This window comes from Pristiophorus japonicus, chromosome 11, assembly GCF_044704955.1.
Source record: "Pristiophorus japonicus isolate sPriJap1 chromosome 11, sPriJap1.hap1, whole genome shotgun sequence".
Lineage (NCBI taxonomy): Eukaryota > Metazoa > Chordata > Chondrichthyes > Pristiophoridae > Pristiophorus > Pristiophorus japonicus.
The window spans coordinates 107,054,527-107,067,520 of NC_091987.1; the positions used below are offsets into that span (position 1 = coordinate 107,054,527).

At 46.7% G+C, this 12,994-nt stretch overlaps 1 protein-coding gene across 1 annotated transcript; it reads right to left on the reverse strand.

Moving 5' to 3' along the window:
* Positions 1–1,152: 1,152 nt before the first annotated feature.
* On the reverse strand, positions 1,153–2,115 carry LOC139275823 (beta-1,3-galactosyltransferase 5-like). The gene has a single exon (XM_070893033.1). It carries the CDS (start codon positions 2,113–2,115, stop codon positions 1,153–1,155), a length of 963 nt encoding a protein of 320 aa, XP_070749134.1.
* Between the last annotated feature and the right edge of the window lie 10,879 nt (positions 2,116–12,994).

A 12,994-nucleotide genomic window follows, 5' to 3' on the forward strand; every position in this document is an offset into this window, starting at 1 on the left:
CGATCCCTGGGGCGCAGGAGATCGTGACGTTAGGGGTTACTGCTGCCGTAACCCTCCAGGGCAAGTTCGCCGGCATCAGTACTCTCGTCGTGCCCGGTCACAGAGCCAGTAGTGCCCCGGTGTCGCCCCTCTCCCAGAGACGCTAACAGGGGGCACAAAGGAGGCCAAATTCTCCACCTTAGAGTCCAGCCTCTGAGCAGGAGAAGCCCCAAGGAAATTCCCGGCCATAGTTTCCTGTCCTGCTCTATCCCTTATATTCCTCTCTTAACTCTGGCATATCACTCCTCTCCTTTCAATGGTAAAAAAACAATCATTAAATACTGAATTAGTATTTCGGGCAGCACCTCCGGCTCCCACTTGTACACCTTCTGATGGCTAACTGCCCAAATATTGTTGCAGACGGGGCAAGGGTTATCAATTCACTAAATAACAAAACCAGTGAACAGAATAAGGATCAATATTCATGAAAAAAAATTAATTTAGGATTGAGTGGTATGGATATGAGTGCACAAAATATGCAAACAAAATTTGAGAGTTGGAAGCATTAATAACTTTTTTGAGGATGTGAAGAGTGGAATATTTCTGTAATTCATATTTATCTGGCGCTCGTTTAATGGAGCATTTTGTGATATTTATATTGGAGGAGCTGCATGCCATGAAATAACACAACAAGGAACTCTTTTAATTATCGCTGAAATAATTATATTTAGCAATTACAGCAACACACTTAGAGGTGTCTGGTACAGATATTAACGGTTGAGAACATGCACGTTGATATGAAATTTCTGTCTGTTATTTTAATTTGGATTTAGGCCCATTTGACATATGCCTATTATGGCGTGCGTTCAATCGCAGACAGAAGAATGCATTTAGGGTTAGGATTAAGGTTAAGCTAACATCGCCACCATTCATTTCTAAACCATTGCTTTGAAAGTAATAAATATAAATTTACATGATCCCTCTCTAAGTGCATGAAGGGCGAGTGAAGCTGTTCAGAGTCCTGATTCAAATTGGTAGCCAAGGCAACACTTGGAAGAGAGTTTTAACACGGATAATTCAGGTTCAAATCACTAAAGCTGAGATGATTTTAACTGTGGCACATGACTCGGTTTTAAAAGGATTGATTTTTGTTTTCGAGTTAACATTGTTTAACTATGTCCACTGAAATTCCTCCATTTTTCTCCAACATTCCTCTTTGTTGGTTTCTCCCAGTGTTTTCCAGTAAATCAACAGCTCGATCGGACTGACTCTGTGAGATGTCACAAGCGTTTGAAAATGACAGATGGAGAACTTCACTTTTCTGGTATAGAAAGGCTGTTTGAGGGACAGCTCCACCGGAGTTACATTCAGCTTCTGGAGGCACAGCCCAATGTAGACATCCTCCAGCCTGAGGAGGGGAATGTGCTTTGAAACAGCGATGATCGGCTCGGCGAGGTCGCCCGAGAAAACATAGCCCGTCCCCGAACAAAAAGGCGGGTAGGTGCTGTGAGGGTATTCCTTCTTGGCCAAGTACCACTTGTTGGAGGAATACCTGATGGGCTTCTCCTTGGCCTTGATAAAGCCCGTGTACAAGCGCGTCCGGTTCTTCTCCGACAGCAGGTAGGTCAGGTAATGGGTATTTACAAACATGTCGGAGTCGGTTTTCATCACGAACGAGGCTGCCGAGCAGAATCTGTGCACCCACTCGATCCCCATCAGCACTTTCAGCGTCAGGTTGCTGTACGTGTCGGTGAAGTTCTTCTGGATGATGTCCCCGTAGTGGAGGCTTTCGTTTAAGATTGTGGACTGGTACCACGTGTTGTACCCCAGGAGGAAATAGGCGACTGTCCTTTTGCCATCTGTGGTCTGATCCCTGCCCCAGGTGCGCCGGATGGCATCCCGCGCTTCCCACTGGGACTGAGAGACAGTCACCAGGCAGACCAGGAACGGAGGGTGGTCCCCACAATCCGACTGCGGGACGATCAGGAATTCCCCTTTTTCCTTGGACAGCGATCTTTTGTCCGTGTTGTAGGACATGTAGTTAATATTGAATGTTTGGGGGTAAAGGACACACAGTAAAATGGTGAAAGCAACAGCGAATACACAAAGTAAAGCCATAACTTTGTTTTTGATCATCTGGAGAGAGAGAGAGAAAAAAAAGACACAAAAAGATTAGTACCAACCAAGGGGAAGACAAAAGCCAAACACTGCGGAGGCTGGAAATCCGGAACATAAACAGAAAGTGCTGGAGATACTCAGCGGGTCAGGCAGCATCTTTGAAGAGGGAGAAACACAATTAATGTTTCAGGTGATGACCCTTCATCAGATCTGGAAAAAGTTAGAGATGTAACAGATTTTAAGCAAGTGTAAGGGCAGGGAAAGTGGAGAGGGGAGGAAAGAGCAAAAGGGAAGGTCTGTGATCGGGTGGAAGGCAGGAGAGATTAAATGACAAAAGGGATGATGGTGCAAGGCGAAAGGAGAGAGTAATGGGACAGGTAAAGAGACAAAAGGTGGTTCTAGAGGAGGTGTAAATGGGAATGGCAGAATTGTCAGCAACACCTGCTGTCCGAAAAAAAATAGGGGCAGAGGTTATGGTCTGAAATTGTTGGATTTCAGGAAGACAAGTTGCCACAAAAGGAGCAGTTGCAAAAGCATAATGCACTGGGCATGGTAGCATAGTGGTTATGTTACTGGACTAGTAATCCAGAGCCCTGGAGTAATAATCTGGAGACATGAGTTCAATTCTCACCACGGCAACTGGGGAATTAAGTATCAATAATGGTGACCATGAAACTACTGAATTGTCATAAAAAACCATCTCGTTCACTGATGTCCTTTGGGGAAGGAAATCTGTTGTCCTTACCTGGTCTGGCCTCCATGTGACTCCAGACTCGCGGGAATGTGGTTGACTCTTAACTGTTCTCTGAGATGATCTAGCAAGCCACGCAGTTGTACCAAACCGCTACAACAAAGTCAGTGCTGTGGGAGCGCCTTCACCACACGGACTGCAGCGGTTCAAGAAGTCCCTGCCCCTGCCCTTGCTTAAAACCCATTGCATCTTTAACTTTTTCCAGTTCTGGCCAAAGGTCACTGCCACCTTCTCTAGAGCAATTAGGGATGGGCAATAAACACCAGCCTTGTCAACGGTGCCCACATCCTGGAAACAAATAAATAATTCCGTTGACATTAGTTACTGTCAAATCTGAAGAATACACTCTCTGTGCGTTAATTTATACACAATTCCCAAATACTCTACTTTGTCTTATCACTATCACTATTTAAAAAAAAAATTCTGACCAAGAGCTCCTGATTGCCAAGTGAATAAATCCACGGCACAGTATACATGTCATGGTTCGGGACTTTTGATTGCTGTTTTGTTCACTGAACAGCGTGGGAATGAGTTACATTTAAATGTTGTGTTTTGAAACAAAGTGAATTCACAGGTAGTCACGGAAGTTGTGTAGTGAAGCCAGACGATGCAGTTTGTGAAATGTCATGGCTCAGCGCCAACTTCAAACTGAGACAATGTGGGTCAATGATCTCTTTCCAGGGTCATTAAGCCAGCGTGGCATCCTATCCATTTTAAGAATGGCAGGAGATGCGTTCTTTAAATCTGCGCTCGAAAGGGATATGGGGGAAAGACAATTTTATTGGCAGACTACTGGAGAATTACTTGAACAAGGAAGGGGTGTGGAGCACTGGCCTCCCTCTAGCTGGAAATACAGGCACAAATGGACACATTTGCAGTCAGTCTGATATGGAGCATTTATTCAACACTCGACACAGGTCTGTTTCAGAGTAATAAAAAGTTGTTTATTTTTACTTGCAATGGAGAGATGGCTAAGTGTGAGTTCCCAACTCAGCTCAACCCCACTTTCCCCAAACAACATTTCGTCATTACCTTTATACAGTTACTCGACCTATTTCGGTCAGCAGTACGTACGTTCAAAGTTCGCATGAAGTTTGTGGTTTGTACATTCAAATCCGTTATTGCTTCATAGAACTAGCAAACCACACCTTTCACAAACTACGTCCCGTGTTCGCTCTTCAGACGTTCTTTCAGGGGTTTTACTTTAGCTAAAGTGTGTCTGCAGTGTATCCATATGTGCTGTCTCAGCTAGTGTGCAAGTTGTATTGTTAACCCCTTAATTCCTGAAGGACGCAAGGTCCCACTTCAGTCCCCCCTTTTGGTCCTTAGCTACCTCGCCCAAGGCTACCAACTATTTTTATGTTACCTGCCCCAATTACGGTGATCAGCTGCTATGTCGAAGGGCCGAATGGCCTACTCCTGCACCTATTTTCTATGCCTAATGCATGTAAAGCAAAATAATTATTTCGTCCCACACATGTTTTAGCAGCTTACTCTGTTCTTTAACTATTGCCTTTGCTTTCTTTTTGTTCTTGCGTTTCGAGCAAGCAGCGCAAGTCAATACAAGCCAACATAACACCAATATTAATTGTAGTGCTACCCATACATGAGAGATGATACGAGGGTGGATGTTTATATTTAAGTCCCAGTTCCAGGCTTGTTCGTACCATGGGGCCTTGCGGAGGTCGTGATCAATCTCCTTTCTCATTTTCCGCAACTCCTGCTTTAGGAGGTGGTATCATTTAATGTTTTCCCTCAGAGGATCCTTTATCTCCTTCAGGTCCTCTGGGAGATGGGGTATGGGTGCTGCGGGGCGTTCCTCATACAGTCCCAGATCTGCCCTTAGTTTGTCTGTTAAATTCAGAGGTCATTCGTGCATGAATGTAGGTCATTCGTGCATGTCCTATGGATATATGTAGGCTGGGGGTGAAGCAGAAATTGGGGTTAGTCTAGCTCACCATAATTGTAGGTCTGCTGATTTGTGACCATACAGTATTTGCCCTTGCCGCAGTAGGCAGAGTGTGTGGGTTCGGGCTCCGCTGGGTTTATTTCCAGTACACATCCAACAGTCTGGTTGAACCTGCACCAATCCTTACTACCTTGTCCTACTGGATGTGGGCAAATGGTCAGGCTACCTACCTTGTGGCAACCCGTCAATAAGATCCCTCGCATGGTTGCGTTTCTTTTGATCGCGTATTGATCCATTGGGTAATACCGCAAGTAGTTCTTCCCCTCTGATCAGCCCTATGTTTTCCACCTCGTTTGTATGTCTAGGGCGTTTACCAATGAAGTTCCTGTGTTTACCCCGGTTATTGCGTCGTTAATCAATCACCGCTTCTGGCGGTGGAAATCTGCGTGTCCCCTGAAACGGGATGCCCCTGAGGCATCCGTGGCCTCTTTGAGGACTATCCCCAACATTCGGGTATACAGTGCTCTCACCTTAGGTGTCGCATCTCTTTGGTAGACCTAGATTAGTTAGGTTGACAATTACAGGGAGTATCTCATGGTTTACATTATCTTTCTTTTGGATTTTTCAGTACAAATATATCCATAAAATCCGGGTTTGGTCTACCGATTCCGCACATGGAATACAAAACCATGCAGATGCCATCCTGGTTGCTGATTATTGGATATCGCGTTGCCTTTCCTATTTGGTAGACTCCATATACTCCAATTCCATCTGGTACCGTGTATAGCTTGGGCCCTTAGGTTCCTCTCCATGGTTCGCGTATACCCGTACTGCCCACAGCACCAGCAGTAGTTCTCCCCAGAGTACCCGTACTGCCCACAGGGCCATCAGTAGTTACATAACAACATAAGAACATAAGAAATAGGAACAGGAGTAGGTCATATGGCCCCTCGAGCCTGCTCCGCCATTCAATAAGATCATGGCTGACCCGATCATGGACTCAGGTCCACTTCCCCGCCTGCTCCCCATAACCCCTTAACCTCTTATCATTTAAGAAACTGTCTATTTCTGTCTTAAGTTTATTCCAGTTTCCACAGCTCTCTGAGGCAGCGAATTCCACAGAAGAAATTTCTCCTCATCTCAGTTTTAAATGGACGGCCCCTGATTCGAAGATCATCCCCTCTAGTTCTAGTCTACCCATCAGTGGATACATCCTCTCTGCATCCACCTTGTCAAGACCCCTCATAATCTTATACGTTTCGATAAGATCACCTCCCATTCTTCTGAATTCCATAGTTCTCCCCAGCGTACTGCCCACAGGACCAGCAGCAGTTCTCCCCAGCGTACCATCCTGCAATAAAGTAAACGTGGATGCCCTCTGGCTATCCGCTACATAGTAGTTTAAAAAAAAATTGTGTCCAGTGCTTCCATTGCCCAACACCGTTTATGTTTACACATGTGCACGTATCGCCGCTTATTAACACCTCATATGGGCCTGACCATCACAGGGCAAATCCCATCTGGCCCGGTAAGCCTTTAACCATTACGCTTTCTCCTTCCTGTGGTGCATCTGCCGGAGATTCTAAATCCTCATCCTGGTCTCTGCCTGCCTGCTGTTCCCTGACTTCCTGCCTTAATTAGTACGGTGGGCAGTAGCTCGGGCCGGGTCTGTCCGGTTTCCTGGATGGCCTTGGCCAGGACTGTTTTTATTGTACGATTCATCCGTTCTACCATCCCAGAACTCTGGGGGTGGTAAGGGATGTAAAATTTTTGTTTAATGCCCAAAGTGGTGCACAGGAGTTTTACCGCTTGTCCCGTGAAATGGGTCCCTTGATCGGAATCAATTTGAGTGGGGAATTACCTCTTCTGCGAGAATTCTTGCTACTGTCAGGGTCTGGGTGCAGTTTCGGCTGGCAAATGCTTCAACCCACCGTGTAAACAAATCTATTATTACTCGACAGTATTTTCTTCCTCGAGAGTTGGGCAGAGACCCGGTGAAATCAATTTGTATATTCTCCCACGGTCCCCGTGGACGTGGTTGATGAGCCATTCTTATTTTGATGGCTTTCCCGGATTATGTTGGGCACACGTAACACATTGCTGGCAATACTTAGCAATGTCACGTCCCATTCCTGGCCACCATCAATCTCGGGAGGCACTATTTATCATGGCGTTGCGTCCGGCATGGTTGATGCCATGGTGCAACTCCATGAGCATGGAGGGGGCGAATACCTTTCTGTCCTTCCTCCACATGGAGTCTGACCCGGGCACCCCTCCTTTCCTTTTCCATTCTGCTCTTTCTTTATTACTAACGCCTACATGTAATTTTACTATGTTTATATCCTCTTCTGTGGTCAGGCTGCATACTGGTTCTGCCTTGACTTCGGCAGATGTCACCGCCTCGCGAGCAACCTTGTCTGCAATCTTGTTTCCTTTCTGAATGTCGTCCATCATGCTTTGCTGGGCTTTTACCTTTAGTACCACAGCCTTGGCGGGTTTACTAGCAGCTTGCAGTCGAGAGGCGGGAGATCGTGGCATTGGTGAGGCCTATAAAAGGCCCAGCGGCAGCGAGAGGCAGCGTCAGTCAAGAGGCGGGAGTTCGTGGCATTGGTGAGGCCTATAAAAGGCCGCAGCGAGAGGCGGCGGCAGTCGGGAGGCGGGAGTTCGTGGCATTGGTGAGGCCTATAAAAGGCCCAGCAGCAGCGAGAGGTGGTGGCAGTCAAGTTCGAGGTGTGTTGGTGCGGCTTATAAAAGGCGGAGCTTCAGCGGGGAGAGAAGGCAAGAAAGAAGTGGAAAGAAATTGAAAGGTGACGTCACAGCCAAGGGGGTAAGTGATTGGCCGGTGATTGGTGAGTAGCTTTTCTTTTTTCTTTTCTATATCAGTAAGTAACCTTTAGCCTTGTTGTTGCCAAATTAAGTTAATCTAAGGATTAAGTCAATGGCAGGACAGCTCGGACATGTGTTATGCTCCTCCTGTACTATGTGGGAAGTCAGGGATGCTTCTGGTGTCCCTGACGACTACGTTTGCGGGAAGTGCATCCGCCTGCAGCTCCTGACGGACCGCGTTGCGAAACTGGAGCTGCGGGTGGATTTACTCTGGAGCATCCACGATGCTGAGAATGATGTGAATAGCATGTTTAGTGAGTTGGTCTTACTGCAGGAGAAGGGTGCACAGCCAGATAGGGAATGGAAGATCAACAGGAAGAGCAGTGCAAGGAAGGTAGTGCAGGGGTCCCCTGCGGTCATCCCTCCGCAAAACAGATACACCGCTTGGGTACTGTTGAGGGGGACATCAGGAGAGAGCAGCAGCAGCCAAGTCCATGGCACCGTGGGTGGCTCTGCTGCACAGGAGGGCAGGAAAAAGTGTGGGAGAGCTATAGTGATAGGGGATTCAATTGTAAGGGGAATCGATAGGCGTTTCTGCGGCCACAACCGAGACTCCAGGATGATATGTTGCCTCCCTGTTGCAAGGGTCAAGGATGTCTCGGAGCAGGTGCAGAACATTCTGAAAAGGGAGGGTGAACAGCCGGTTGTCGTGGTACATATAGGTACCAACACTGTCGGTAAAAAACGGGATGAATTTAGGGAGCTAGGAGTTAAATTAAAAAGCAGGACCTCAAAGGCAGTAATCCCAGGATTTCTACCAGTGCCACGTGCTAGTCAGAGTAGGAATCGCAGGATAGCTCAGATGAATACGTGACTTGAGCAGTGGTGCAGAAGGGAGGGATTCAAATTCCTGGGACATTGGAACCGGTTCTGGGGGAGGTGGGACCAGTACAAACCGGATGGTCTGCACCTGGGAGGACTGGAACCAATGTCCTAGGGGGAGTGTTTGCTAGTGCTGTTGGGAAGGAGTTAAATTAATATTGCAGGGGGATGGGAACCTATGCAGGGAGACAGGGGGAAGTAGAATGGGGGCAGAAGCAAAAGATAGAAAGAAGAAAAGTAAAAGTGGAGGGCAGAGAAACCTAAGGCAAAAAGCAAAAAGGGCCACATTACAGCAAAATTCTAAAGGGGCAAAGCTTGTTAGAAAGACAAGCCTGAAGGCTCTGTGCCTCAATGCGAGGAGTATTCGGAATAAGGTGGGTGAATTAACTGCGCAGATAGCAGTTAACGGGTATGATGTAATTGGCACCACGGAGACATGGCTCCAGGGTGACCAAGGCTGGGAACTCAACATCCAGGGTTATTCAACATTCAGGAAGGATAGACAGAAAGGAAAAGGAGGCAGGGTGGCATTGCTGGTTAAAGAGGAAATTAATACAATAGTAAGAAAGGAAATTAGCTTGGATGATGTGGAATCGGTATGGGTGGAGCTACGGAATACCAAGGGGCAGAAAATGCTAGTGGGAGTTGTTTACAGACCACCAAATAGTAGTAGTAAGGTAGGGGACAGCATCAAACAAGGAATTAGGGATGCATGCAATAAAGGTACAGCAGTTATCATGGCTGACTTTAATCTACATATTGATTGGGCTAACTGGTAACAATTCGGTGGAGGAGGATTTCCTGGAATGTATTCGGGATGGTTTTCTGGACCAATATGTCGAGGAACCAACTAGGGAGCTGGCCATCCTAGACTGGGTGATGTGTAATGAGAAAGGACTAATTAGCAATCTTGTTGTGCGAGGCCCCTTGGGGAAGAATGACTATAACATGGTAGAATTCTTTATTAAGATGGAGAATGACACAGTTAATTCAGAAATTAGGGTCCTGAACTTAAGGAAAGGTAACTTCGATAGTTTGAGGCGTGAATTGGCTAGAATAGACTGGCAAATGATACTTAAAAGGGTTGACGGTGGATAGGCAATGGCAAGCATTTAAAGATCTCATGGATGAACTTCAACAATTGTACATCCCTGTCTGGAGTAAAAATAAAATGGGGAAGGTGGCTCAATCATGGCTAACAAGGGAAATTAAGGATAGTGTTAAATCCAAGCAAGAGGCATATAAATTGGCCAGAAAAAGCAACAAACCTGAGGATTGGGAGGAATTTAGAATTCAGCAGAGGAGGACAAAGGGTTTAATTAAGAGGGGGAAAATAGAGAACGAGAAGAAGCTTGCCGGAAACATAAAAACTGACTGCAAAAGCTTCTATAGATATGTGAAGAGAAAAAGATTATTGAAGACAAACATAGGTCCCTTGCAGTCAGATTCAGGTCAATTTATAATGGGAAACAAAGAAATGGCAGACCAATTGAACAAATACTTTGGTTTTGTCTTCACGAAGGAAGACACAAATAACCTTCCCCGAAGGTACTAGGGGACCGAGGGTCTAGTGAGAATGAAGAACTGAAGGATATCCTTATTAGGTGGGAAATTGGGTTAGGGAAATTGATGGGATTGAAGGCCGATAAATCCCCGGGTCCTGATAGTCTGCATCCCAGAGTTCATAAGGAAGTGGCCCTAGAAATAGTGGATGCATTGGTGATCATTTTCCAACAGTCTATTGACTCTGGATCAGTTCCTATGGACTGGAGGGTAGCTAATGTAACACCACTTTTTAAAAAGGTTGGGAGAGAGAAAGCGGGTAATTATCGACAGGTTAGCCTGACATCAATCGTGGGGAAAATGTTGGAATCAATTATTAAGGATGAAATAGCAACACATTTGGAAAGCAGTGACAGGATCGGTCCAAGTCAGCATGGATTTATGAAGGGGAAATCATGCTTGACAAATCTTCTAGAATTTTTTGAGGATGTAACTAGTATAGTGGACAAGGGAGAACCAGTGGATGTGGTGTATTTGGACTTTTAAAAGGCTTATGACAAGGTCCCACACAAGTGATTGGCAAAATCAAAGCACATGGTATTGGGGGTAATATACTGACGTGGATAGAGAACTGGTTGGCAGACAGGAAGCCGTTGGGATAAATGGATCCTTTTCAGAATGGCAGCCAGTGACTAGTGGAGTGCCGCAGGGCTCAGTGCTGGGACCCCAGCTCTTTACAATATGCATCAATGATTTGGATGAAGGAATTGAGTGTAATATCTCCAAGTTTGCAGATGACACTAAACTGGGTGGCAGTGTGAGCTGTGAGGAGGACGCTAGGAGGCTGCAGGGTGACTTGGACAGGTTAGGCGAGTGGGAAAATACATGGCAGATGCAGTATAATGTGGATAAATGTGAGGTTATCCACTTTGGGGGCAAAAACACGAAGGCAGAATATTATTTGAATGGTGGCAGATTAGGAAAAGGAGAGGTGCAGCGAGACCTGAGGGTCATGGTTCATCAGTCATTGAAAGTTGGCATGCAGGTACAGCAGGCGGTGAAGAAGGCAAATGGTATGTTGGCCTTCATAGCTAGGGGATTTGAATATAGGACCAGGGAGGTCTTACTGCAGTTGTACAGTGCCTTGGTGAGGCCTCACCTGGAATATTGTGTTCAGTTTTGGTCTCCTAATCTGAGGAAACACGTTCTTGCTATTGAGGGAGTGCAGCGGAGGTTCACCAGACTGATTCCAGGGATGGCTGGACTGACATATGAGGAGAGATTGGATCAACTGGGCCTTTATAGACTGGAGTTTAGAAGAATGCGAGGGGATCTCATAGAAACATATAAGATTCTGACTGGACTGGACAGGCTAGATGCGGGAAGAATGTTCCCGATGTTGGGGAAGTCCAGAACCTGGGGACACATTCGTAGGATAAGGGGCAGGTCGTTTAGGACTGAGATGAGGAGAAACTTCTTCACTGAGAGAGTTGTTAACCTATGGAATTCCTTGCCGCAGAGAGTTGTTGTTGCCAGTTCATTGGATATATTCAAGAGGGAGTTAGAATGGCCCTTGCAGCTAAAGGGATCAAGGGATATGGAGAGAAAGCAGGAAAGGGGTACTGAGGGAATGATCAGCCATGATCTTATTGAATGGTGGTGCAGGCTTAAAGGGCCGAATGGCCTACTCCTGCACCTATTTTCTATGTTTTTATGTTTCTATGTTTCTTGCAGTAACCGCCTAATCCGGCCTTCATGTTTGATGGCCTCACCCCCAGGCGACCATGTAGTCATGTACTACTCCGAAAGCGTACCTGCTGTCGGTATGTTACTGTTTTTCCCTCTGCTAATAACAGGGCTTCGATCAGGGCGGTCAGCTCTGACACCTGTGCCTATAGTCCTCCGTCTAGTGTTCCTTGCATTTCAGACCCGAGCCTTTAATCTCTTTTCACACTTCCCTCAATGGTCAATATCCAATGTGTGGTAAAATTGTTGTGATGCGCCTTGGGATGCTTTACTACGTTAAAGGCGCGATATAAATAGAAGTTATTATTATTATCCTTGCAGGTATTGATCCACGACTGCCCATCCCGTTCTGGGATGGACATCCACATACGCTCGAGACCCGTCCACATAGAGAGTGAGCTCTGGATTCTCGAGTGCGACCTCACCCAAATTTCCCGGGGAGTCCTCCCACTCGAGTGTATCACACTCCTGGGGTTCCCCCAAGGCGAGGATTCCCTCTGCCGGGTTTTCTGCAATGTCCCGGATTATTTGTACTCATTTATCATGGGGCAATAGGACCGCTTCCCATTTTTCCCTGAGGTGGCCCGGAGCTTTCTCGTGTTTAACATTTCCAGCAAGATATGTTTGGTGTGTAACACTGTTTCTCCCGTCATGACGACGGGTTCGCTGACCTTCACCGCCCAGGTGATGCAGTCCAGTGCGGCTACGGACCGGGACAGACCTGCTGCCACCGGTAACTGCTGGGTCAAATAGTAAGCTATGGGTCGCACCCTGTCATCGTGTACTTGTGTGACCACAGCCCCATAAACACCCCCCTGATTTTCGCAATAAATATGGAAGGGGAGGTCCATATTTGGTAGTCCCAGGCGACAGCACCAGCCCTTATACATGGCCTTCTGCGACCTTACAAAGGCCTTTGACACTGACAACCGCGAGGGTCTATGGAGCGTCTTCCTCCGTTTTGGAAGCCCCCAAAAGTTCGTCACCATACTCCACCTGCTCCACGATGACATGCAGGTCGTGATCCTTACCAACGGATCCATCACAGACCCAATCCACGTCCAGACCGGGGTCAAACAGGACTGCGTCATCGCCCCAACCCTCTTCTCAATCTTTCTTGCTGCCATGCACCACCTCACAGTCAACAAGCTCCCCGCTGGAGTGGAACTAAACTACAAAACCAATGGGAACCTGTTCAACCTGGGCCATCTCCAGGCCAGATCCAAGACCATCCCAACCTCTGTCGTCGAGCTATAGTATGCGGATGACGCCTGCGTCTG